This window comes from Lacerta agilis, chromosome 5 (genome assembly GCF_009819535.1).
Source record: "Lacerta agilis isolate rLacAgi1 chromosome 5, rLacAgi1.pri, whole genome shotgun sequence".
Classification (NCBI taxonomy): Eukaryota; Metazoa; Chordata; class Lepidosauria; order Squamata; family Lacertidae; genus Lacerta; species Lacerta agilis.
This window is the reverse complement of record NC_046316.1, coordinates 55,034,019-55,060,245: the sequence shown is the minus strand read 5'-3', so window position 1 is coordinate 55,060,245 and position 26,227 is coordinate 55,034,019. Positions and strand designations below refer to the sequence as shown.

The window sequence follows — 26,227 nt, the reverse complement described above, 5'->3', positions numbered from 1 at the left end:
ACTCCCCACCATGACCCAAGTGTGGATGTTGTTCTTACACTTGACAATGGATAACTGTGCAAGTGGTGCAAGTGCAAGAGCTGCTCTGGGCCTTTGGTGACTCTCTTGTCTTTTGAAACAGAGTGGGTGATTCATGGACTGGGAGATTAGAAGTACAGGGTGCTACCAAACTAAGCCTAGCTGCAAGAGAGTAAAGTTCCTTGGAAGCAAAGGGTAGTGGAATATAGTCATACCTTCGTTCTTGAAGGCCTTGGCTCCCGAACAAATTGGCACTCGAACAATCAAAACCCAGAAGTGAGTGTTCCGGTTTTCAAACGTTCTTTTGGAAGCCGAACGTACAACGGGGATTCCGTGGCTTCCGATTGGCTGCAGGAGCTTCCTGCAGCCAATCAGAAGCCGCACTTTGGTTTCCGAACATTTTGGAAGTTGAACGGACTTCCGGAACGGATTCCGTTCGACTTCCAAGGTACGACTGTACTTGCTATTGTTTCTGTCTCACATTGATGCCTCCTCCTATCTCTTAACTCCCAAATAGGGTACCAGGTCCTGTGCTGATCAAGAAGTTCTCTGATACATCAAAGGCCTTTATGGGGATCTTAGGCTCCCAAGCCTGTGGAGACTCCACCTCGGCCCTTCGCTGGGTAAGTGTTTCAGGAGAGGACTAACCGTGGGGCAGGAGGGACATCTGGATATTGAGTGTGGGCAGCTCTTGTGATTAATGGAACCCTTTATGTAGTGTGATGTGCAATTGTGATTGTATTGTGAAATCCCTTTGAGATGCTTCATGGGAAATAATGCAGAAAGGGGGGGATGCATGTCCAGGAGTCAGGGGCCATTCTACATAGCTTCTTGGTTTATTGCTTCTCACCCCATCACCCCCACAAGCAAGGTGTGTGGAGCAGTGCTGGGTTGAATAAATCCTGTTGATAGGCTCAAAGATAAAGGGCGTAGGTAGTGGTGTCAGATGCATCAGAAATTTTAAACTGAACCCCTGGCTTAAGGACTCACTAGTGTATATGTAAGGATGTTTCTTGGCATAGTGATAGCAGTCTATGTCCATCCTTAATCTGTCTCCTTTCAGGTGCTCTCCTGCCTAGCTACATTGCTGCGAAGACAGAACCTGGTAGCTTGGAATTACCCTGTGACGATGCAAGTTTTTCATGGCATTCTCAGCTTTACTGTCCATGTCAAGCCCAAGGTAAGTTCACATCACCTACCCTGCTCAGCACAAACCAGTCAGTTTCACTGCACTTGGCAGCATGCACACCAACGCTGCCAGAGTAACTTTTGCTTTTGTTTTGTCTGTTCTATGTATGTCCCACCTTTCCATGTGGAATGCCTATGGGGGCTAACAATAAAGTATCATAAGAGATGTCACTCATTTCCAGTATGTAACTGCTTGGAATTGGGCATGAAGTACAGCCCATCTCACCACTCTCTCTCCCTCCCCTTTCCTCGGTTGCAGGTTCGCAAGGCTGCTCAGCATGGTGTTTGCTCCATCCTGAGAGGTAGCGAATTCCTCTTTGGGGATGGGGCTCCCTTGCATCACCCAGCTGCATCTTCTGCTGCCAAGTTCTGTGTGCAAGAGATTGAGAAAGCTGGAGGTATTGGAGACGGGAAATTCATGAGTTGTGTTTTATTAATATTTGCATAGCTGCTCTGGGACAGGGTGGGCTGTGAGTTTTATAATAATAAACTGTGTAGGAGAAGGTAGCAGTGCTAGACCTCTTTGGTTTTCCAGGTGCCAAAGAGGCCACAACCACTCTTCATGTACTCACTCTGCTGCGCGACTTGCTGCCCTGCCTGCCTGCCCCATCTGTCAAATCTTGCTGTGAGACCCTCCTTCGAGTTATGACCCTCAGCCATGTGGTGAGCTCTCTTCCGTTGGTTAACAGTGGCTCTGTGGTGCTGCCTCTGCTCTGGGGATGCCACACCGCCCAGTGGGGAGAGCCAACATGCTTCAGTAAGAATGAAAGCATGAATAGTCTTTGTTTGTTACCAACGAGGGCTTGGTATGAATTACCTATGTACCTAAAGTCCCTCTTGAGGATGGGAAATAATTGCCGTGTCACTTTAGGAGGGACACTTCATTACCATATTTGGCACACTGGCTTTTGTGGGAGAGCCATTGTGTCTGGTGCTTTTAAAAGAACTTATTTTTACACATCTTCTCTCCACCCCACAGCTAGTAACAGCATGTGCTATGAAAGCTTTCCACAGCCTCTTGGTTACACAGCCGCCCCCATCCTGCCTGCCAGCTGAACTCAATGCCCAGATCATCATGGTGAGTACTGTAAGAGTCAGACTAGACGAGTGGGGGGGGGGTGCATAACCAGCCCTGGAGGCTCAAATACTTAGCTATTCATTTTGGTACATATATATCCTACTTTTCAAGGCAAAAACCCTTCTCAAAGCAATTCACAAGCTAACAATGCAGATTCAGTAAACAACCAATAACGCTATCTATTCCGCTTTACCAGGCCCTATATGACTATTTACCCAGTGAAAATGACCTGCAGCCTCTGCTGGCCTGGCTATCTGTCATGGAGCGGGCACATGTCAATCTGGCAAAGTAAGGAGGAGAGTAGTGGGAAAGATGGATGGGTGGTGTTGGGTCTACGCCCCAGCTGGTCCATAACAAAAGGTCTCTCCATTCTCTAGGCTGCAGTGGGATCTTTGCTGGGCTCACCTTTCCCGCCTCTTCAGTGCGGCAATGAACTGCTTCCTTTCTCCTCACACACAGGTGGCGGCGGCGTCTGCTCAAACCCTAAAGGTACTGTCCTATCTTTACTCCCAAGTGTACCATGTAGAGCTGTCAAGAATTGTGTGCTGCTGAAATAAAGATTTGTTTGGCATTTCAGTGAAAGTAAGCGACCCGACTCTCCCCAAAAGTCCTCTTTGTGAATACACACCTACAGGGAACTTTTGCATTGCCAGCTTCAGTTCAACCCCGTGATGTAACAGGATACTTGGACCTACAGCCAGCTTGCTGCAAGCACTGATTGGCACTCACTGAAATCCTGCTTGAAGCAGGCATCGGCTGTGCTGGTGGGGGACTCCTTAGCGCAGTCCATCACTGCAGGCTTGCTGCATAGCCAGTCAGCTGACAGCAAGTTTCTCTTGACAAGGAATAACTGGAGCACTTTAATGCTCCTGATTGTTTGGCATCTATGTCACCGTGTGGGCAAGAGGGCATGGTTTGAGGAAAACTGCCTCGTGGGCCCAGTTGGGACACATGCTGGACTTTGCCCACCCCTTCTGTAAGGATAGTGGGCTAGTGCTAAAGCTCAATGTGTGTGTGTTTTCCTCTTGTTGTAGGTCTTGCTCAATGAATGCGTGGGCCCCCACATGGCAGAGCTGGGGCTGGTTTCCTCTGCCACCCCCTCTGGACCAGCTGCGCACGTCTGCAAGATGTTCAGGTAGAAGAAGTGGCCCAGTGGGTTGAGGGAAAGAGGTCAGAATCCTGGTTTTGAAAGGCTGCGTGTTGAATAGCTATTTGCTTTTCTCCTTGTAGGGCAGTGGAAGAGGGCTTGACATACCGGTTCCATGCGGCATGGGCCTCCGTGTTGCAGGTTCTGAAGACTTTCTTTGAAGTGTGTGGGCATCAGTGCCACCTCACCATGTGTAAGGTAAAGGAGTTTCTGTGGTGACTGAGCCCTGTTCCACAAGAGACAGGAAGGGATCTCCATGGCAAAAGAACATTTGGACACTGAGGCCCTGCAAACTTCTGAGATGCATTGTTGCTAAACTTTTCTAGAGCTCTTAGGATCGTGAGCTGGAGATTTCTGGATGCATAAATGTGTGTTATACTTTGGATATAAAGAAGTCAGTGAAAGGAGTCATTATAAGAGGGTAGGCTGTTTTATAACACATGCTTACTTGTGTGATGCTCTCTTTCGTTTTACTTTTTCTGCAGTGCTTACAGTCCTTAGCTGATTTGCGTGGCTCCCCACACTTTCCTCACACCGTGCTGCTCGACCAGACTCTAGGAGCTGCAGTGACCACTATGGGCCCCGAGGTTGTTCTACAGGCTGTGCCCCTAGATATTGATGGCACAGAGTGAGTATAATCTCTGCCTTTCTGGTGTTTCTATACCTTCTTATAAGACAAGCCCAGCTGGATCAAGCCATCTAGTTCAACATCCTATTCTCACAGTGGCCATAGGCAGATTCAAATCAGACTTCGCTACCACCTGAATAGGATAGAAATGTGACTGTCTGAATAGACATCTGCATCAGGGTTCATATGGAAAAAAAAGTTGGGATCCCATACACTTCCATTTATTAGGAACACTGTTGCATGTTGCAAACACTGTTAGAAGGGGTTAGCAAAATCGCATTTGAATCTGCCTTTGCCATTTAGTTGGATGCTCCAAGACCAGGATTTCTTGGACAGGATTGTAGGCTGAACTGGGTGTTTACTACTTGGGCCTTTCACATCTCCACTATCTTACAGCATTGTTGTGGCTGAAAGTACTCGCAAAGGCACATTGGCACCAAAATCCAGCATACCCAGGTACATTGCTTCCCCAATCATCTTAATTTTGTCATTTGTTCTCTCTTCTGCTTCCTCCACAAGGGAGACACTGGATTTCCCCCGTAGCTGGCTCCTTCCTGTACTCCGAGACAGTATCCGAGATGCACCCCTTGCCTTCTTCTCCAGTTACTTCCTGCCACTGGCTGCCACTCTAAAACACAGAGGTAACTGACAGTGTAGATGGGCAAGACCATGAGCACGTACAAGCAGACCTGAGTGTTGGACCTTAAAAGAGCACAACAACAGCTCCATCTCCAGGGTTTAAGATTGCAGTAGAGCTGTGGTACATTCCGCCTGGAGAATCCATCAGAAAATCTACTATACCAGACTCCCAAAACAAAATCCAGCTTCTAATGAGATTTCCCCTACCCCTCAGCAAGTATCAGATTTGGGGTATTTGAGCATACAGAATGGAAAAATACAGATGTTAAAGCTCCACATTTGAAGTCTCAGTCTTGGGATTTAGTTATAGTCTATTGCTGCACAACAGTACTGTTTGCATTCAGCAAGCAGAAATTCATCCTTTGGGTCTGCACCCATTGTGGCTTTGGATACGGATTAGATCTGCACAAATATATGGGTCAACTATTGTATGGAGTACATCATGACAGCAGTTGCCTGATAATTTCATGAGATTTTGTATAACATGCAAACTCCAGGTGTCCTACAGGCAGAGTGTATTGATTTTCCCCTTAGCTTAACTTCTTCATATATACTAAGCTACAGTCACAGACCTCTCTCTTACCTTTCTCCAGCCACAGAGCTTGCTGAGGCTAAACGGCACTTAGAAGCCAAGATCTACGATACACTGCAGTGGCAGGTGAGGCAGCACCCCTACAAGTTTTGCTTTGCTTGTTTTCTGCATCTAGGACTGGGACCCTCTGCTTATAAGGTTTGGAGTGTAACTGTGTGGTTCGTAGCAATGCTCCTTTCTCTGTCTTTCAGATCTGGACCCTTCTGCCTGGTTTCTGTAGCCAGCCTACCGATGTGGTATCCTCCTTCAAAGGACTGGCACGTACTTTGGGCATGGCCATCAGCAATCGCCCTGATCTGCGGCTCGTCGTGTGCCAAGCTTTGCGCAGGCTAATTAACAAAGGCTGTCAAACAGGTAAGATCTGTCTGTGGAAGTGACCCTTGCTCAGTTTACTCTAGCCAAGTCACTGTGGCTGGAGCTGTTTCTGCACTAGTTCTGCTTCTTGCTGAGGATGCAAGAATGGAGAAAGAGGGGTGGAAAGCCTGGCAGGAGCCATGCTATCGATTCCAACATTTTGAAGCATGCTTCACCAGCAGCATCTTTCTCTTTTTTTCTCTTTCTTTCTTTCTTTCTTTCCATTCTCTATATTTGTTCCCTTTTTTCCCTTTTTTCCTTTTTTTTCTTTTTAATTTTGTATTACATTACATATTACACCTTATTTCCGTATAATACATTGTATTACTCATTTCACAATCTTATCCCTTTGTCCCACCACCAGTTCCCATTTCTCCTTCATTTCTAATACTTTCTAACTCCATTGATTAATTTTCACCGACTTACTTCCCTCCGCCTCCAACTCGACTTCCTTCTAATATCTATATTACAATGATCTTGCATTCCAAATATCTCCTCACTTACATTATTGATTCTATATTTCTTTACTGAATTATTTTATTTATATTTTATATTGTATACTTCATAATTTTAATCTGGACATAATAGCATATCTTTCTTTGAGCAGCGTTTTACCATATAGTCCTTGTAGCATTTCCATTCACTTTTTAATTTTTAATTTGACTGGTTTCTTCTTATAGCAGTTAATTTTGCCAAGGTTAGATAGTCATTTAATTTACAAATCCATTCTTCCTTTGATGGAACCCTCTGTGTTTTCCAATTTGTGGCTATTACTACTCTAGCGGCTATGCTTGCATAGAGAAAGATTCTTTTCCTACCGAGAGGGTATTTCTTCATCTATTAATCTGAGTAGATATGCCTCTGATCTTTTTATTATTGATATTTTCAGCATCTTCTTCATTTCTTCGTTCACTATTGACCAGAACTTCTTAATTTCCTCACACTGCCACCACATATGTATTGTTTGCTTCTCTTTGCAGAGGCCGAGCGTGCTGAAGTTGGCCGTTTTGCAAAGAACTTCCTGCCCATTCTTTTCAATGCCTATAGCCAGGAGGGTGGAGCCAGCGAAAGCCCTGTACAGCGGCGCTCTGTGTTGGACACTATCCGGGCCTACTTGACTGTGACAGAGCCAGAGGTGAGCAAAGCTCTCTGAATGAGACCAGACTTCTGAGATCATCACCAATTGCTTTGTCATTCTACCTGAGTGGCAACCTTTCCTCTAGAAAGTAGGATGCCAGCAGGGTTACTAGTTTCCAAATTCTCAAGACTTGATTTTCAGGGCTTATTTTAAACTTTCTTTAATATTGTGTTTTAATTGTTGTAACCTGCCCGGGACCTTGGAATGAAGGGTGAGTAACAGATTGTAATAGCAATAATTAACAATAATCTCATGTGGGCCGGCTCTATAAGTGAACAGCTTTGCCAGGAATAATAATAATAATAATAATAATAATAATAATAATAATAATAATAATTTGTATGCTGCCCATCTGACTGGGTGCCCCACCCACTCTGGGCAGCTTCCAACAAATTATAAAACCACAGTAAAACATCAATCCTTAAAAAACTTCCCTGTACAAGGCTGCTTTCAAATGTCTTCTGAAAGTCAAATAGTTGTTTATTTCCTTGACATCTGATGAGAGGGTATTCCACAGGGCTGGCACCACTACCAAGAAGGCCCTCTGCTGGTTCCCTGCAACTTTACTTCTTGCAGGGAGGGAACTGCCAGAAGGCCCTCGAAGCTGGACCTCAGACAAGGGCCATTCTCCTTATTTTAGCCTCTTAATATCTATATATATAAAATGCAAGTGTCTCTGCGTCCAGTCCGTGTGTCTCTGGGTTTGCGCTACTGCGCATGTGCCCCAGGGACACAGGGATTGGAGCAGAGAGATCGGGCCAGGAAGCGGGGCGGTTGAAATGGAACGTCGGCGCTCCACAAGAGAGGGGAGGCCGATGAAGGAGGTCACGCTGCTGCTGCCACCGCTACGAGAGCCCCGAGGCCTAGCGGCCCGGGAGCGGCCCAGAGCAGCCCGCCCTGCGGAGCGCCGACGCTCCAGAGGACGAGGAGGGATGCCGCACTCCCGCAGCTGCTGCAGCCGCCAAGGGAGGGGGTAGCAAAAAGACGGTCCGAGGACTACATTTCCCACTTACCTGAGGCGGAAGAAAATTGAGGTTTCTTGCCTGACTACGGTGGCTGCGGCCTTGCGTTGAGGGAGGGAGGAGGGAAGGGGTGGGGGTGGGGGGCGGCCAGGCCCCGGCTGAGGCCCAGAGCTGGCGGGGGAGGACTCGGCTGCTCGGAGATGGTAAGGGGGGAGCGAGCAGAGGGCGACGTTGCAGCCGCCACCGCCGCGCTACGGGAGCCGGGAGGGACCAGGTTCTGTGCTACTGTTTTTCTACGGGTTGCAGCGAAAAGCCAGCTTCAGTAGTTCCCTTGCATAACCCGAAAGTCTAACCGGAACTACTACTCCCACCATGCATAGCGAAAGGCCGCCCGCCTCTAGGAACAGTCAATTAGGAGAAGTCCAGAGGCGCGCGTGGTAGGCCAGTCCACCAATGGGAAGCGGGCGAAGGGGCGTGGCCAGGAGATTTGAACTGGCCAGTGGAAGGAGGCAGAATTGCGTGCAGGATCTCGGTAAGGTTAGAAAGAATGTGGCGCGTGTTTAGGGGTGCTGATGGTTGGTTTTTACTGGGGGTGGGGAAAGAGAAAAATATACTGTATATAATATAGGATTCTGTCCGGTGACCACACGGTACGAGATTATTTTGCGTCGTCAACTGAACAGCCTTTCCTGCTTTTAGTGCCTTCGGCGGCAGCAGTACACAGAAAACAGCTCGGGAAGTTTTCGACAGCGTGGAGATCTGTCAATGTCTGAGGATCATCCTGCCCTTGATGGATCTCCATGTTGTGAAGAAAGAAAGAAAACTCCCCGGCAGGCTCTTGGTATTCAAGCTGCCGTTTAAATTAAGGCACAGGAGCAGGGGCTGGTTAAAACGTTGGCAACTAATGGGAGGCCGGGGAGGGGTTGCATCAAGACCTCACCAAGGGGCGAGGGTTCCAACACAAACGCAAAACATTGCAGGGAATCTCAGTGGATCATGTAATAATCTTTTTTGAGGGGGTGTAGGGGGTTGTTCTATGCTGAACAAGCACTCATTTTTGCTCCTGGGTTAAATATGAATTTAAAAACGAAGTATTCCCCCGACCCCTCTTACATGGAGATTGTTGCCTGCGCTGGAGGCTGTTTTGGAGAGGACATGAAGGGAAAGGGAAGCAGGCGGCACCACGGGCAGCCACGGTGGGAAAGCCATGGGAGTGGAGGACCCCGGCCTCCCGAAGCGTTCCACGCTGGCGCAAGGGGTTGTGGGGCTGTAGTTCTCGAATTGAAAGGCATATGGGTGTTGGCATATTAAGCTGAGCAGAGCAGCTGCACAACAAGAAGGTTGAGGAGACTGTAGAGCAAAACTAGGAGTGGTTTAATGAAAAGCAAAAATAACAGAAATTACATCAGCTAACATTACATTACATTACAGAAACATGACCCATACGGTGACCCACCACCCAGGGCACTGAGGAAGGTACGCAGACCTCCTTATATACCGTACCCGATTACTGGCACGCCCAAATCAAGACAAACTCAGCATCACCTGCTGCACTGTCCCACAGCTGGAAAACTAGGTCAATTTACTTCTTTCATTCTCTTAAAGAGATATCCCTGTGGAACAATAATGAACCTTGAATTAACATCCAACATATCCCCTGCGGTTCATTAGTGTGAAACACAAACATTCAATATATTTCGTACATGTCTTTCATGCGTGACCTTCGGGAGTGCCTTAGTAAAAATGTCCGCCATTTGATGGTCACCTGGAACATACTGAAACTCAATTGTTTTATCAGCAATCAAATCTTTTACAAACTGTAAACGTAATCTTAAGACTCTAGTACGTTGTGTATTAGTCTCTGAACACAGAATAGCAAGTCCACTCTGGGAATCAAGGAAAACCTTTACTGGGAGTGTGACTTGCATTTGCAAATCTGCAAATATTTGTAGATACCATTCTACATCACGAATGGCCTGAGTGCATGCGCACAACTCACTCTCTGTTGTGGAGAGACAAACAATTGTTTGGTTCTGTGACTTCCATTCAAAAGGGCATCCATTATAACACATAATTATACCAGATACACCTCTGTAACTATTTTGTTCTACTGCATGAGATGCATCACAATATATTTCTAAACCTTTCTCAATAGATGGTGTAATCTCCAACCTATAATGTCTGGTATGTTTAAGGTACATCACCACTCTTTTGAGAGCAGCGAAGCATTGGGTAGTAGGCTCTTCTACAAATTTTGCCAGAAAATGAAAAGCGTACGTTACATCTGGTCTTGAAATTCTTTGAATGAAATTAAGCTTGCCTATGGCAGAATGATACAAGGTTTTGTTAAGGAATGGTTTATCCTTGTCTGTAAAAGTGAAACCACACACCATGGGTGTTTCTTTCCCATTTGCATTTTCTAAGCATAACATTTCAATAAGATCATCAATTTTCACAGTTTGATGAATCAGAAAAGAACCATTCTTGCCTTCTTCAATTTGCATGGATAGGTAATTTTTAGCTTTGCCTAATTCTACCACATCAAACTTTTTCTGTAGGTATGACACTATTTGGTTATATTCACGTTTAGTTTTTGTAGAAATTAATATATCATCTACAAATACACATATTTTTGTTACAGAATTTACATTTTCTTTTATAAACACACAGTTATCTGCCTTTCCTTGTGAAAAACCAAAATTCAACAATTCTTTCGCCAAAGTCTGATGCCAGTTTCTACCACTTTGCCGCAAACCGTAAAGGGACTTATTCAGTTTGCATACTAATCCTTCAGTAGCCAATACACCATCAGGAACACGCATGAAAATCTGTTCCTTTAAATCTGCAAACAAGTAGGCAGTTTTTATATCTAGATGATAAACAGAATGTCCACGTTGGGATGCATCTTTCAACAAAAGCTTAACAGTTTCATACTTTACACTTGGTGAATAACACAAATCATAATCTTCACCTGGAACTTGCTGAAAACCTCTGGCTACTAATCTAGCCTTGTACCTTGCAACTTCATTCTTGTCATTCATTTTCACTTTATAAACCCATTTAGAATCAATGACTCTCATCTCTGGGGTTTGTGGTACAAGAGACCAAGTGTTATGCTCTTTTAAAGAAGCTATCTCAGAATCCATGGCTTTGTACCAATTCACAGCTTCATGCTTAGGTAACTTCTGAACATCATTGTAGCTTTTAGGTTCAAAAATTGCCTTATTGGCATACACAGTGTTAAACTGTTCTTTTGAAAACCGTTTTGGCTCCTGTCTCTTTCTATGGGAACGTCTCAGTCCTGAAGAAGAGCTAGACCCTTCAGAATCAGTGGAACTAATTGGGCTTCTAGCTTCTGACTTTAAATTATTATCGTCAGACTGAGAAAGCTCCTGTGGACTTTGCTTACTATCAGGAAATTCAAAAGAGCTTAATTTTTTCTCAGGTGTCTGTGACTTTAAATTTTCAAATAAATCACTAGACCCAGTAGGCATTTCATCTTCAAATTCACCACTATCCCCTGTTGCAGGTTCTATTTCTTCATCTGCTGCTTCCTCCTCAGTATCATCTCTACCATCATCATCTTGAAAAACAGCAACTCTATTCCATTTTACAGTTTGTATCATGCTTCTGGTTATATGAAACTTGCCAGTTGCTGGTATATAAACTCTGTACGCCCCCTGCTGGTAGCCCATTAATTTTCCTTGAACACTTCGCTCATCCAGTTTATGCTTAGCAGGATAGTGCATAATTACATCTGAACCCCAAATTCGTAGATATTTTAGATTAGGGCGCTTTTTAAACAACATTTCATAGGGAGTGACATTTAGACCAGAATGATAAGAGCGATTTCTGACATAACAATATGCATGGAGTGCTTCAGCCCAAAATTCTTTAGGCAAATTAGCATCATGCAGGTAAGTTTTAACACCTGCCTGCAAATCACGCTGTGCTACTTCAACAAGCCCATTTTGCCAGGGACTTCGGGGACAGGATAACTCATGAGTAGTCCCCTGCGCTTCCAGGAAATTCTCAAAATCCTCAGAAATAAATTCCCCTCCTCTATCAGAAAATAGGTTTTTTATAGGTTTGTTAAAGTGGGTTTTTACCCAGTTGCAAAAAACTTTGTACTTCTCAAATGCTTGGGATTTATCAGCAATTGTAAAAATCCAAACATATTTACTAAATTGGTCAATCAAAGTGAGCCAGTATCGTGAAAATCCCAATGATTTAGGGAGTGGCCCGACCAAATCAGCATGCAAACGCTCAAAAACGTCCGTTACTTTTCTGTCTGAGTATTTACCCTTGCGTGCAACTTTTATCTTATTCTTACAGCAGGATATACATTGCATATAGTATTTACATGGCTTCAAGTTTAGTCCATCAACAATATCTTTTGTCTTAAGCACATCAGTAAAGTTCAAATGTCCTAGAAGTCTGTGCGCTTCATGAATACATCCAGAATGTGGTTTTACATTTTTCAACCCCTGTTTTGGCTGTATTACCTTGCAATTTACAGGTGGTTGTGAATACTTTTGGAAATACAGTCTATATAAACCCCCAGACTCCCGGGCATATAACACACGTTCATTTCCTTTGAAAAACTCACATATTTTCTTAGTGAAACGCACAGTTATGCCTTGTCGAGCAAAGCAACTTACTGATAATAAATTGTCCACTGAAGGGCAGTAAGTGCAATTTGCTATGGTAATGTTTAGAGAGTCAAGTTTCACAGTACCTCTGCCAAATGACTGCATAACGTCAGAGTTAGCTAAATGTATCTTGCCAATCTCCTCTTCAAAAGACATAAACAGGCTCCGGTCATTACAGAGATGGGTCGTCGCTCCCGAGTCGACAACAAAAGAACTCCACGTGGCCCCTTTAACTCTTTTATGACCAGTAGTCCGAGCATGAAAGGCTTGGGGCTCGTGTCCATCTTTACGATACGCTGCTGACTGCTGGGGCGTTGCCTGTGAATTACGACCTGAAACAGTCCTGGGAGCATTTTGCTTCCTTTTAGATCTGCAGTTCTTGGCAACATGGCCACGCTTATTGCAGACCCAGCAACGCTTGCCAGCTTTAAACGCAGCTGAATCTCCACAAACTTGCCCACGGCGTTCCTCATTATCTCCAGAAATAGGAGTGCTTATCTCACAAGCCTCCCTTCTGTCCAGCTCGCCCATTAATCTTGCCGTTACCCCTTCCACAGTTAGTTGTGCCGGTGGAACGGCAGATATCTGGCTAGCTATAGCATCAAAGTCTTTGTTAAGCGAACAGAGAATAATAAACACATATTGAATGTCAGGTATTACCATGTCTCTTTGGATTAATTCGCCACGTATCGCCTCCAGACGCCTCAAGTGTGCTGCCAAATCACCACCAGGCTGCAACTTTGTCTGGTACAGCTGCTTAAAGAATGTTAAGGCAGACGCTGACTCCTTTCTGACATGAACTGCTGCAAGGCTGTTCCACATCTCCTTAGCAGTTTTCTTGCTTCTTATATAGACTACCTGCTGGTCACTCACAGCCAAGTTAATTAATGCTCTGGCTTTTGCATCTCCTTTTGACCAGGCATCAGTCATAGGGTCAGGAGGGCTTTCAGCTACATACTTCCAAACATCTCGCGAAGTTAGGAGCGCCTCCACCCGAAATGACCACAAACTATAATTATCATCAGTAAGTTGTGGAAACGTCAAAGCCTTCTCAACTTCAGAAACCCGGTCCACCATTCTTCTCAAACGCACAGGACCGCAACAGCAGCAGCAAAAAGAAAAAAACCTTTCTTAAGCTATTCTCCAACTCCAAAACTCTACAGTCATCAACTCAATGGCTGGGCCCATAACCAGATGTTGGCATATTAAGCTGAGCAGAGCAGCTGCACAACAAGAAGGTTGAGGAGACTGTAGAGCAAAACTAGGAGTGGTTTAATGAAAAGCAAAAATAACAGAAATTACATCAGCTAACATTACATTACATTACAGAAACATGACCCATACGGTGACCCACCACCCAGGGCACTGAGGAAGGTACGCAGACCTCCTTATATACCGTACCCGATTACTGGCACGCCCAAATCAAGACAAACTCAGCATCACCTGCTGCACTGTCCCACAGCTGGAAAACTAGGTCAATTTACTTCTTTCATTCTCTTAAAGAGATATCCCTGTGGAACAATAATGAACCTTGAATTAACATCCAACAATGGGGAGCCCTTTTTTGCATTCAAAGGTGGTTGGGTGGGTCGCTGCGCCCTCAAGGGAGGCATATTGCTCAGCTGGTAATTACCGGTAAATACAAAATTTCATAGCGCTGCAGTCTGCTCATATGCAGGCTTCCTCGGAAATCCCAGTGCGTTCAAATGAGGCTTACTCCTTTGTAAGTGTGCATAGGTTTGCAGGCACTGCGTAATAGAAAATCCCATGTATGCTTACCTGCAGTTAAGTCCTATTGTTTACTCCTGAGTAAGCATGCATGTTTACCACATATGTTCTAGCGCCCATTATCTTAATGGGCTTAAACCACTAGTAATTAATATATTTTTGTAGTGATAGAACAGGATGGATCGATGGGCAACAGTCTATACACATAAAAGACATTTCCCTTTTCTGTTAAAAGTCCCACATATTAATATAAAAGCAGGTGGGTGGGTGTGCAGAACACTGACTATCAGCTCAGAATGAAAAGCCCTTTGCTAGAAAGGCTTCTCATCTGCTGCTTTGGAGTGTTCACTCTTCAAGGGAACTGAAAGACTGCAGTGTTTGCTAGCATGGCTTCCGAAAGCACAAGTCAAAATACTATTTAACCCTGAAGTGTTCACGCAGGAGGTTTTATAGCCGGGTTCTCTTAGGCCTTGTCAGATCCAATATGGTTGCACTTCTGCTTGCTTCAGACCAACTGGATACAAGCTGGTCACATCTCTAAGGTCTGCCAGTGCTAGGAGAGAGGGGGGGAGGTGTCTGTAGCTGGATGGATCTCAAACATTGGGGGGGGCAGGCCTTTCCCCCATCAGGCCTAGGAGAATGCGGCCCTGACTGATTACACCTACAAAAACTGAGGCTGCTCAGTTTAGTGGTTTTTGTTGGGGCAGGGTGCTACTGTTCTTGATACTGATTTTTTTTGTATCCTTTTAAAGATTTTATTATGATTTATGTGGAAATTGTTCCATTTGTGTACTTTTTGATGTTTTATTTATTATTTATGACTACGTTTGGTTATGTTTGTAATTATGTGTTTTCCCATGCTGTGAGCTGCCTTGCCTGTGGTTTGAACTATGGAAAGGCAGCGTACAAATAAAACAATGTATGTGTGGTACAAAAGGGAAGCTCTGGGGATGACACTCTGTATCTCTCTTGCAGATGGTGCGTGCTTTCCTAGAGAAAGCTAGTGAGAAACTGATCAGCTCTGATAGTTCAGAGTTCACTAGGTAAGGACACCCCAGAGTTTGGATCCATCTTTTTCCATACAGTGGAGAAGAGTATCCTCAGATGGGTTGTGCTGCCCACTTTTCTGTCACATAGGCCTATGTAAATCAGTATTATTTTCATCTGTCTGTGGAGTAAGCCCCTCTCTGTCCCACACCTGTTAAGCTCCAGAGCACCTCATTGGAGGCCTGATTTCCCCCCTGTTCCTCCCAGGTGCTCCCCTCTCCCTGCAAGTCAGAGAAGGCGGAGAGAGTGGGGTGCACATTGCTTTTCTATTCCTGGCCCCAGTAATCTGGTAGGTTTGTGGAATCTGGTAGGTTTGCACTAATAAGTAGTTGGCTTTGTACTATTCCCAGGGAGAAGCAGAGTCTTAAAGATTAGCTTTTGTGTTCATGCTTGCTAACTGTGCCTTCCCTGTTGCAGGCTTTCTGTGTTGGACCTTGTTGTAGCCATGGCCCCTTATGCAGATGAGCCATCTCTGCACGATCTCTATAGCACCATCCAGTCCTCCTTACAGGTGAGCTGCCTTTCAGTTGGCTATTGGAGTGTATGCTGTGGAACACCGCAAGCTCCAGGCCTGCTAGATTTGACTACCACAATCCCTGCTCTTCCTGAGAGTGCCATATTGACATCCTTAAAATCAGTTTAGCTATTACATTTAGGGAGACAGTGTCTTAATCTGTTCAGAAGGAGGCTGCAGAGTTGTTTGACCTTATCCATATTACTTGGCTTCTGCTCCCCACAGTTGTGTGGAAGCAGTAGGGCATGCTTGTCTATGATCCATTGCTATCCCAGTCAGGCATAATCAGATAATAACTTAGCTATCTGCTTTGGGCAACCCTATGGTCCTTGTTTCATGTTGAGTGCCTATCCTCTTGCATTTTTGTGGCCACCGGGGTAACCTCCTAGGTGTTTTCCCAGCTGTGTGGGAGCTGCTTATCCTTGAACATTTTCTGTGCAGCAAGGAGAATGTTCAGATGATCCAACTGAGGCTGATTCTGTGGGAAAGACTCATGTAATTGACCCTCATGTTCCATACGCTTGTGACATTTAAACAGTCTCTCAACCACATGGAAACCACTGACAGATATTCAGCTCCTATGCAACTAAAATATCTAAAAGGGACTAGATGGTCCTCAGGTCCCTTCCAACTTTGTAATTCTATGATTCTATAGATGTGGCCCACTTCCATATTGTGCAGGCTGAGATCCTCTGTTCATGTGTGCATGCGGTTTGTTTTTGCTAACTCATTTGTCTGGTATAATAATCCTAGAACAAAGACCACAGGATACAGAAGAAGGCTTATCGGGTGCTGGAGGAAATATGTGCCTCTGACAGGCCTGCCTGTCAGAACTTTGTTAGAAGTCATCTGGAGGAGCTACAGAGTGCCCTACTAGGCTCTTTGCCCAGTGCCACCTCACCTGCCAAGAGGGTAAGGAAGGTGTCTGGGGAGAAGACACTTGTTGCTTTCCCCCCCTGTAGTGGGTAGGGTGCTGAAGCACGGGTGGTGATAGAAATAAGAGATTGCTCTGCCTGCCTGTCTCTTAACTCCACACTCCCATTCTTTGTTCCCAGCCCCGTTTGAAGTGCCTCTTCCATGTTGTCAAGCAGCTCGCAGTGGAGCATGAGGATTTCGTTACTGCCCTGGTGCCAGAGGTGAGCAGAAAAGGCAGTGGCAGGCAGGGTGCTGAAGGAATGGGGAAAGTAGGTGGGCATTATGTGCGCAGAAGATGGGGAGAAATAGTACTTCTGGGGCTAGACATGGGAGCATGCATGGAACTAAATCTTCATCTCCAAACAGAGCCAAGTTACGGTACAAGTTCCGCTATATTCTGAATCCCCACATCTTTCTGGCCCATAAATGGAATTTACTTCTCTCCTGCGTGCTGCAAACAAACTCAAGCCCATTAGCAAATGTAGCTATGCAGCATGGTAATCCTCTCATTCCTTGCTTGCCTTGTTTCTTTTGCATTACAAACATCTTGTTCTCATGCTGTGAATAAGCTGTTGTAATTCAGAATTAGGAATTTTGATTCTCCTACCTTGCAATGAGGGAATAAATATATTCTCCCATCAGTGGAGGATGATGCCCTGTAGTGGATTGCTTCTCCCACTTACTCCGACAGGCGGGGTTTATGCAGTTTTGCCTTAGTCCCTGACAGTTGGCACTTACTGTCAGTTTCTGACCTGCCTGCTCTGCAGTGCTCCATCTTCAGGTTCACCTGATTTGCTCTCTTTTTTAAAAAAGCAATGAACTAGAAATGTTTTCTCCCTCCTTGAATCTGGATTAGATAGTGAGTGTCTTTGTGGAATCTTCAGAACAAGAAGTTCCCTACTGCTGAAAGTGTTTTGTCTGTTGTCACACGTTTAAAAAAAAGTCAATTTGATGGCTGTAGTTTTTGTGCTTGGGAAAGTCATAGATTGGCTGGAGCTCTGATGTGGTAATACATTTTACACCATTGGCTTATATTTCAGTTCTCTCTGAAAGCTGATGCTGATAATACAGTGATGTTGAAAACTGTGGGGCAGAGGTGGTATGGGATGATGACAGGTACCTTTGTACTTAGGTCATACTCTGCACCAAGGAGGTGTCGGTGGGTGCCCGCAAGAACGCTTACAACTTACTTGTAGAGATTGGTCATGCTTTCCTGCGCTTTGGCCCCACACCAAACGGTGAGTCCTGGTTTGCCCACATTGGGCTGTTACCAAAAAGAGATGGACCTTTTTACCCTGTGCCTCCTATCTTTCTGTCAAAAGCTGTGTTTGGCTCCTATGTGCGCCCCTTCTATTTTTGACTACCTTACATTGCTTTCCATCTCTGCTTCATTTATTCCAGTAATTTTAGTCAACTCTCCTCTTATCACTGGTCCATATAACCTCTTCTGAGTTTTTCCAAATTAGCCAAATTTTGCATTTAATTGCTGAATTGAGACCTGGATGAACTTTGTGCAAACTGAAAATCTGTACATATTGATTTTTTTGTGTAATTCTGTTTAGCAAAGGGCAATCTATGCAGGGTACTGAAGTCTAACCACCTGACTACTAGAAATCCTCCTTAATCTCCTGTTTCAGAGATCTCATCAGGCAATGCCTACAAATTTTTCAGATTATGCTTGAATCATAAGTACAGTACTAGAATTTGGCAACTGATATTAAATTCCACACTAATTAAAGAAATGCAGGATTCTCTTAGCCCAGCCTGAGGCTTTGAATACCCCAGTCTTCTACCCTTGCACTGTATAAAGCAGAACATATTTAACATTTCAGATTGGTACCTGCTTTCAGAAGAAGGGTTTTCAGTAGTCAGAACATGAGGGCTTTTCTGTCCTTCCTAATTCAGTGTCTTATAACACTTGCCTGTTCACTTCCCAATATTGCCTGTCTACTATTGATATCTGTACTCTTGTCTTTTTTGTCTCTGATATTCCAGTTTACTCAGAGACCTGGATGTTAGCATTGTCTCCATAGTGCCTGGGTTCCTCTTTTGAAAACCTTTCATTTACATTGGGTTTTCTGCATCATTGTAGTCATTTTCTGGGGGAGCCTCTTCAGCCCCAATGCCACCTGTGTGGTATAGTTGGTATCTTACTTTTAGCAGTTTCGGTGTAATAACCCCCAGCATTTATTCCCTCCAGATGGAATGCAGCGTTATCTCCTCCTGGTCTATGCGGGCTTGACCGGTTCAGTCACCATGATCAGTTGCACGGTGCTCGCTCTTGCCCGTTTGCTCTTTGAGTTCAAAGGTGAGAGATCTGAATGCCAAAAACTTGCCAGATGATGTTGATAGCCTCAGTAGTTTAGTACAGAATTCTCCTGCAATTTGCAGGCACCAAAAGTTGGGAGGCACCAAACAGCATTTGGAGACTGCCATTTGAACTGAGCTTATTGCATGGATGGGCATGCTAATAAATATGTCTAAGGGTGACATGAATGGTTGTATTCACTATCCTGAGCAGAGAGCTCTGTGCCCTTGGGGTTCCAATCACCACACCAGGTGTAAGCACTGAGGCCTGTGCTGCATTGCTGCTGAGCAGGAAATTTGCTGAAAGTAATCAGAGGCCTCTGTTGTCTGGCTATCAGAAGAATTGAAGTATGTCTAAGATTAGCTTTACTCTACTGCAGAACACGTTGGGTCAGATGCCCTGGAGCAGCTCATGCAGCATGTGTGCCTCATGGTAGGCTCACGGACGCGGGATGTCGTCAAGTCAGCTTTGGGCTTCCTCAAGGTCGCACTCTTGCTCCTGGACACAGCATTGTTGAGTCGGCACTTGGAGACCATGGTGAGAAGAGGAAATGCACTAGGGCAGCCTGTAGGAAGGAAGGTTCTGAGAATAAGAGTAGCCTAGTTTGCGTAACTTAAAGGGAGTGACGCAGAAAGGTGCCTGAATTGTTGGAACTTTTTCTGCCTGCTGTCTGTCTAGTTCAGGGGTCAGCAAACTTTTTCAGCAGGGGGCCAGTCCACTGTCCCTCAGACCTTGTGGGGGGCCAGACTGTATTTTGAAAAAAAAATATGAAAAAATTCCTACGCCCCACAAATAACCCAGAGATGCACTCATGTAAAAACACACTGATTCCCAGACCGCCTGCGGGCCGCATTTAGAAGGCGGTTTGGCCGCATCAGGCCCCTGGGCCTTAGATTGGGGACCCCTGGTCTAGTTCCTGACTCAACAGTTCATGGTTATATATTGGAATTAATGATCCACTCTTTTCCCAGCTTTGGTGAGGTGTTGTGCCACTTCTAGTGCTGTTGGGAAGCAATAGGAGCCCGGGGAGGGGGGCAGGTTTGCACACATGCAAGAGAGAGAGAACCAAGGGAATTTATTTCATGCAAGGTGTGGTTGGAGATGTGGTTGGAGGGGGGGCATCAAAATTCTAAAGCTTGTGCTCTGCTTACAGTTAGAAGCCATAGGAGGATTGACAGACGACATGAGACGCCATTTCCGCATGAAGCTGCGAAACCTCCTCTCCAAAATGATCCGCAAATTTGGGTTAGTTCTGGGGTTAGAGGGAGGACCGGGGAGATCCTGTGTTGTGATGCTCAAGAAGGAAAAGTTCTAAGATCTACAGTTATATCACTTTGCTCATACACTGCTCACTCAAAGCACTTGCTTCCTAGATGTGCTTGTCCTGAAATGTGCCATCTTGGATACAGCTTCATGCACACAAAACATATCTTGAGAGTGATGACCAAGCACTTGATAGTAGTCCAGATGTTGCTGGACTCCAGCTGACATTAGCTCTAACCAATATGGCCAAAGGTCTGGGATTAGCTGGAATTTTAGTCCCAGCAGTTGGAAGGCCACAGGTTAAGCCCTGGTCTAATGCCTGTCTGACTTCTATGACTGGTAGTGGGGGGATACGCGAGAAACTGATTTCTGTGACACTGGCCTTCCATCTTTACTTCCCAGGTTTGAGCCTTTGCAGGCTTTGCTTCCTGAGTCGTATCGCAAGGTGCTGTTGAATATCCGCAAGGCTGAGGCAAGGAACCGCAAGCGGCAAGCTTTGAAACGGGCAGCAGCCACTTCTGTAGAAGAAGGAGGACCATCGCAACGACCCATGGGGGAGAGGTACTGATGTAGTGCTAGTCTTTTGTCTTCATGTCATGCCATTGTTGAACCTAAAAGCTACCGTTTTTCAAGGCTAGAGCAGGAGGGATGTCTGCCATGGCAAGTGCATTAGAAGGTGAAGTGTTCTTTTTGTTCCTCTGCACCCTCAGTAAGTACTACTTGCATTGCCTCCTGCCTTCTTGTTTACAGTATGGAGGAGGTCCTGGCAGACTCTGACTCTGACCTTGAAGGTGACATCAAGCAGCACAAAGGAAAAGAAACCAGGAAAGTGCTACGGCAACAAAGCCAGGCTTGGCTTAAGGAGGGAGAAGGCGATGAGCCCCTCAACTTCTTGGACCCTAATGTGTCACAAAGGGTTCTGGGTAAGGAGCAGTTTGACAGTGGCACAATCTGCCTTTTCAGTTTGGGGAAAGTGAGAGATCATTTATGCTGGGATAGAGGGGCTGTCCTATCTCCTTGTAAGTCTTTTGTGATCTTCTTTTATGCAGCTACCAAACCAGGCACGGGCCAGGCTGCTAAAACCAGCCATGACTTCAAGGTATCAGCTGATGGTCGTCTCATTATATGTGAAGAGGAGGAGGAGGAAGAAGAAGGGGCTAAAGGTACTGGTGGATGGCCTAATATATTCAGCTGAAAACTGGCCATTGGTGGTCTACAAACTATGCCTGGGCTTGGTATCCAAGCAATAGTTTCTGTTAACCAGCTGTGAAGTCGAGTTCCACTATGATAATATCAACATTGTATACGTTTATTAATCCCGATACTGTTTGATGGAATTGTTTGAAGTTAGATAACTAGGGCTTTATGTAGGCTGGTGAACATGTGATTTATTTGTTTTACTTTCAACATGTGATTCACTCCAGGGCTTTTGACACTTTTAGCCCTTTCAAATTAAGACTGTTCACTGTCTTCACATAAAATTATAATGTGCTTAAATATATATTTATTTCAAACTATTTTTATACTGCCCTTCCATTAAAATAATTTAATAATTATAATGTAATAATATAATAATTTACTGGAAACATAAAGCAGTCCAATAAAACATCAAACATACAATACAATGTAGGTGCCACCACAGAGAAAGCACTCTTCCATGTAATCACAAATGGAGTTAGTTCCATAGGATGCAACACAAATCAGCAGCACCTCCTCCAAATATATTAAAGGAACATCTAGAATATGTTGCTCAGGGCTTACCAGCTGTTAAATGTTAACACAGCTTACATTGTTTCCTGGTAATAAAAAAGAGCAACCAAAATGCGTGTGGATTATTACAAAAATGAAGCACTAGCAGTTTTTCAAAGAGTGTTCTGGTGTGCTTGTGGCATGATTGCAGTCCTGTCCATACTCTTCTGGGAGTAAGCTCCTTTGAACACTGGTGTTTGCTTCTGATTAAAGTTTTATCATTTCAACGTGTAAAAACATATTGAACAGCTGAAATGCATACTTTTAACTATAAATGCAACTGATTTTACAAAGATGTTTTATGTATTGTTCTCACGCTGAATTTTGTTCTCTGTTACAGGAGTGGATGAAGAGATGGCAGATCTTATGCAGGAAGTCGGGATCCGAAGTGTAAGTACAGTGGAACCCCGGGTTACGTACCCCCGTGTTGCGGACATTCGAGTTGCGAACGCCCGCAACCCTGAAGTGTTTAAGGAGCACGTGCAACCCCTGGGTGCGCAGAAGCGTTCTGCGCACTTCACGCTTGCACAGAAGCGCTCAAATCGTGCTTCTTCTGTTTTTTTTTGTTTTTTCCCGTGTGTTCATGATACGCACGCCTGCGTTACGTACTGCGACTCGGAATGGATCGCTTACGTAACCCAGGGTATCACTGTACTGAGACATGGCAGGAGGGGGGAAATAGGAATTTTAAGTATTTTCTTTAAAGGCCCACACAGTTGCCAAGGTGAATTGCTTGTTGAAATCAAAAGGAAACTGAGCTTCACTGTCAAATACAGTTCTTGTTACCAAGCAGATAATGCAGGAAAGGGAAAAGGCCTCGGACCCTAGTGAGAAGCCTAATTTATGTAGCAAGTGCTGATGCTTGGAAACTTCATTGCAGAAAAAGGCTCAAAAGCGCAGATTCTGGGAAGAAGCAGTTGATCTGGGCACTGATGCAAAACCACAGTATAAGGGTAAGTGCTTTTTTCTTGGCTGGTGGTGTGCACTTAGCTGCCTTATCACATTGGATACATATCCCTGTAATAGGGAAGGTAAAGAGAATGAGATGCTGCTTAAGGTTAATTTATATACCACCATCTCTGAAAATTTCAGGATGGTATACAATGAAATGTTTACATAAAACACCATCAAAAAGAGTACAAAACAATCATTTCAATCAGCTGTATAGGCCTGCTGGCATAAGTAGGTCTTTGAGAGATGCCTGAAAGTCAAAAGCAAGGATACCTGCCAAATCTTCGCTGGAAGAATTCCACACCATGGCCAACTTCTACTCAAGTCCAGTTGGGCCTCTGAAACATGGGATAACGTGTTGTGCTTATTCTACAAAACCACTCAGTGCTATGTCTTGCTCCCAGTTAAACCTTAACACAGATAGCCCATCCACAGTATGCTTTCTCGTGCTGCTGAAGCACAATAATGTGGTGGGGGAAGTGTTTAAAACAGGCTGGCTGCACTTCAAGCATTGTTGGCTACAAGAAGCCTACAGTCCAATGGCAGACTGGGCAGAAACCTTTTTGTATAGTTGAGAGAAGCCTAGAAACTATTCCATTATTGTTTGTTCTTCACAGCTGGAGGTGTTGGAATCCATCGGCCTATTGGCAAGAATGCAGCACCTAGGCAAGCATACAAGGCAAAGGTAAGATTGTGATGTGAATAGTTAGGACCTGGCATTGTCATAAATCCCAGAAGTTGATTATTTGTATAGAGCCACTTTTCCCACATCATAAGAAGCCTTGTTTATTGGACTTACCAAGCAACTCAAGTACAGATTCACAGTATCAAAGTATGTTAAAAGATGTCTTGGTACAGACATTGAAGATTTCTTGTCTCCTATCAGGAAATTTCCTTGACTTACTTATTGCAGTCTTCTACATAGCACAGCATTCTGTTAACTCCCACCCTAAACACAGGGCTGCATGCTGGCTACATTTTAAAGACAAATCTCTGTATCTCTAAGCTAGATCCGGTTTTGAATAATTGATCTGAATGTGAGGCATTGATAGATGTTGTGATAGCTGATGTGAATGCCCATTTTGGCAGAAGTCTACATTTTTCCATGTCTTGCTTCCAGTCACTAAGCACTGATTCTCTTCTGTTTCTACAGAAAGGCAAAGGTGATATCAAGAAGGGCCGCCTGGATCCTTATGCCTACATCCCACTGAACAGAGCCAAACTTAACAGAAGGTATGATATGGGGATGCTGTGGGGAGAGCATAGGAAGCTGCTTATACTAGGCCATACTGCTCGTTTAAATGGCTGACTATTACCACAATGACCAATCACAGCTCTTCAGGGTGGTCTTTGCCATCACTTGCTACCTGGTTGGAGATGTCAAGCACTGAATCTGGCACCTTCTGCAGGCAGATCATGTCCTCTATCACTTGGATTGATCCCTAGCCAGGAGGAAAGTGGAATGTGGAGACATTCAGTTGTGCTGGTTATGGGTTGCATCCATTGTTAGTTCTGCTTGGCGTGGACACATTGAAATTAATGGCCTTGTCTAACTTAGGCCCATAATTTCAATAGGTCTACTAAGAGTAGAACTTAACTTGATGCAACTCAGTGTCACTGTTCAGGATTTCCCTCTATCTGTAAAATGCTGCCATGGAGTTGTGTGTGCTTGAAACCAGCTATGTTCTCTTATCTCAAGCACTCTGCTGGATATTCTTCAGATTTGAAGCTTCCTTTTTCACTGGTATCCCAGACCTGCTTTTGCTGCAGAAGCAGGGCACCTACCGTATTTTTCGCTCCATAGGGCGCACCTCGTTTTTAGAGGAGGAAACAAGAAAAAAATTTTTTTCTGGTTTTCCTCCTCTAAAAGCCCTGTTTTTTTGAGGATCAGCTAAAGGTTTTGCAGCTTTTTTTGCAAAGGGAAAAGCCTTGTTTTTTTGAGGATCAGCTAAAAGTTTTGCAGCTTTTTTGCAAAGGGAAAAGCCCTGTTTTTTGAGGATCAGCTAAAAGTTTTGCAGCTTTTTTGCAAAGGGGGAAAAGCAAAGAGGAAAAGTTCTGTTTTTATGGGGTTCAACTCACATTTCTGCAGCTTCTAAAGGAAAGGGAGCCTTTTCTACAATTTCCAGATAGATAATCTAATCAGCCAGTCACATGTAGCTGGGGAAACAAACAACCTCCCTCTGCAGCACATTCAACAAAGGAGGGTGGGGCTGAAAGGAAGCCGAGGACTCTTATCTCTCTCCCGATCTCTTGCTGATCAGCTGCTGAGCGGGATCCTTTCAACACCCCCTTTTCTCTTTGTAAAATAAAAAGCAGAATCTGCTTTTGGCCCCTGGGCAATTCAGCTCCAGGGACCACCATTCGCTCCATAAGACACACAGATATTTCCCCTTACTTTTTAGGAGAAAAAAGTGCATGTTATGGAGCGAAAAATACGGTAAATGCCTCTATAGGAGAACTACACATGTACCTGCTGTGCTTGTGGCAGTACTCATTCTAACCTCTTCTTTCTCTTTCTGGCAGGAAAAATGCAAAACTTCAGGGACAGTATAAGGGCCTGATGAAGGGGGCCCAGCGTGGTGCCCAGGCAGGCAAGAGGCATCGTAAGAAGCAGCCCCATGTCTGAAGAAGACAGATCCCCTCGAAATTCCTCTGGGCTGCAGATCCTGTCAAGGCAACCTGACTCTGGATCTGGTTGCTGCCACATCACAACCTGAGCTGCTCTTTGGAAGTGGAATGAGACCACTAATTCCACACAGTTGCAGTGTATACTTTTCTCAGCTAAAAAATGGTGAAGATGTGTATTCTAGCCAAGACTCCCTTCTACTATTTATGGAGCTTCGCAGTAGGGCTCTTCTCACCAGATGCTACTGCCATGTTTTTTTGCACAACTATGTGTTCTTCATCTAGCCTTGAACTTGGTGCAAGAGAGAGAAGTGTAATGAACTTCCGAGTAATAAATGCAACCAATGGAAGTTGGTTGTGTAAAAGCTGCTGTCCCCATCTGTCTACTTTTTCTGGCTTGAAAAGTGCCAGAACTAGCAACATAGTTGTGCTTTTGGGAACTATGCTAAACATTCTAGAAAATTTAATATTTCTCTGCATTTCAGGATTTATTCTATGAGGAAAGCGACTGGTTGGTATTTGTGAAAATTAGAAAATAGTAGTATTATAGTCAGAGGCAGAAAGCTATGAGAAATTCTGAACCAAATTCTATGTGCCCATTTTATATGTTCTCTTGCTACATACACCCCAGTCAAGGAGTGTACCAGTCACAACACATGCACAGGGACAGAGCCAATGAATCCATAATGAGGAGAATGCCCACCCCACACACATGCAAAATCATGCCATAG

At 44.6% G+C, this 26,227-nt stretch overlaps 1 protein-coding gene across 1 annotated transcript in view; it reads left to right on the top strand.

Annotated features, from left to right (window-relative positions):
• The window catches only part of RRP12 (ribosomal RNA processing 12 homolog), a 29,407-nt gene extending 3,543 nt beyond the window's left edge, over nucleotides 1–25,864 (top strand). The window contains exons 5-34 of the mRNA XM_033149869.1: nucleotides 536–641; nucleotides 1,082–1,198; nucleotides 1,466–1,604; nucleotides 1,742–1,869; nucleotides 2,186–2,284; nucleotides 2,481–2,572; nucleotides 2,662–2,773; nucleotides 3,319–3,419; nucleotides 3,515–3,629; nucleotides 3,917–4,059; nucleotides 4,579–4,700; nucleotides 5,292–5,356; nucleotides 5,482–5,644; nucleotides 6,625–6,779; nucleotides 15,100–15,167; nucleotides 15,589–15,682; nucleotides 16,439–16,597; nucleotides 16,741–16,821; nucleotides 17,733–17,838; nucleotides 18,801–18,908; nucleotides 19,288–19,445; nucleotides 20,062–20,153; nucleotides 20,574–20,732; nucleotides 20,922–21,094; nucleotides 21,221–21,334; nucleotides 22,261–22,310; nucleotides 22,801–22,873; nucleotides 23,489–23,556; nucleotides 24,025–24,104; nucleotides 25,395–25,864. Of these exons, the coding sequence (XP_033005760.1) occupies nucleotides 536–641; nucleotides 1,082–1,198; nucleotides 1,466–1,604; nucleotides 1,742–1,869; nucleotides 2,186–2,284; nucleotides 2,481–2,572; nucleotides 2,662–2,773; nucleotides 3,319–3,419; nucleotides 3,515–3,629; nucleotides 3,917–4,059; nucleotides 4,579–4,700; nucleotides 5,292–5,356; nucleotides 5,482–5,644; nucleotides 6,625–6,779; nucleotides 15,100–15,167; nucleotides 15,589–15,682; nucleotides 16,439–16,597; nucleotides 16,741–16,821; nucleotides 17,733–17,838; nucleotides 18,801–18,908; nucleotides 19,288–19,445; nucleotides 20,062–20,153; nucleotides 20,574–20,732; nucleotides 20,922–21,094; nucleotides 21,221–21,334; nucleotides 22,261–22,310; nucleotides 22,801–22,873; nucleotides 23,489–23,556; nucleotides 24,025–24,104; nucleotides 25,395–25,497 (3,343 nt within the window). The 3' untranslated portion in view covers nucleotides 25,498–25,864. The remainder of the gene's footprint in view (nucleotides 1–535; nucleotides 642–1,081; nucleotides 1,199–1,465; nucleotides 1,605–1,741; nucleotides 1,870–2,185; nucleotides 2,285–2,480; nucleotides 2,573–2,661; nucleotides 2,774–3,318; nucleotides 3,420–3,514; nucleotides 3,630–3,916; nucleotides 4,060–4,578; nucleotides 4,701–5,291; nucleotides 5,357–5,481; nucleotides 5,645–6,624; nucleotides 6,780–15,099; nucleotides 15,168–15,588; nucleotides 15,683–16,438; nucleotides 16,598–16,740; nucleotides 16,822–17,732; nucleotides 17,839–18,800; nucleotides 18,909–19,287; nucleotides 19,446–20,061; nucleotides 20,154–20,573; nucleotides 20,733–20,921; nucleotides 21,095–21,220; nucleotides 21,335–22,260; nucleotides 22,311–22,800; nucleotides 22,874–23,488; nucleotides 23,557–24,024; nucleotides 24,105–25,394) is intronic.
• The last annotated feature ends 363 nt before the right edge of the window (nucleotides 25,865–26,227 follow it).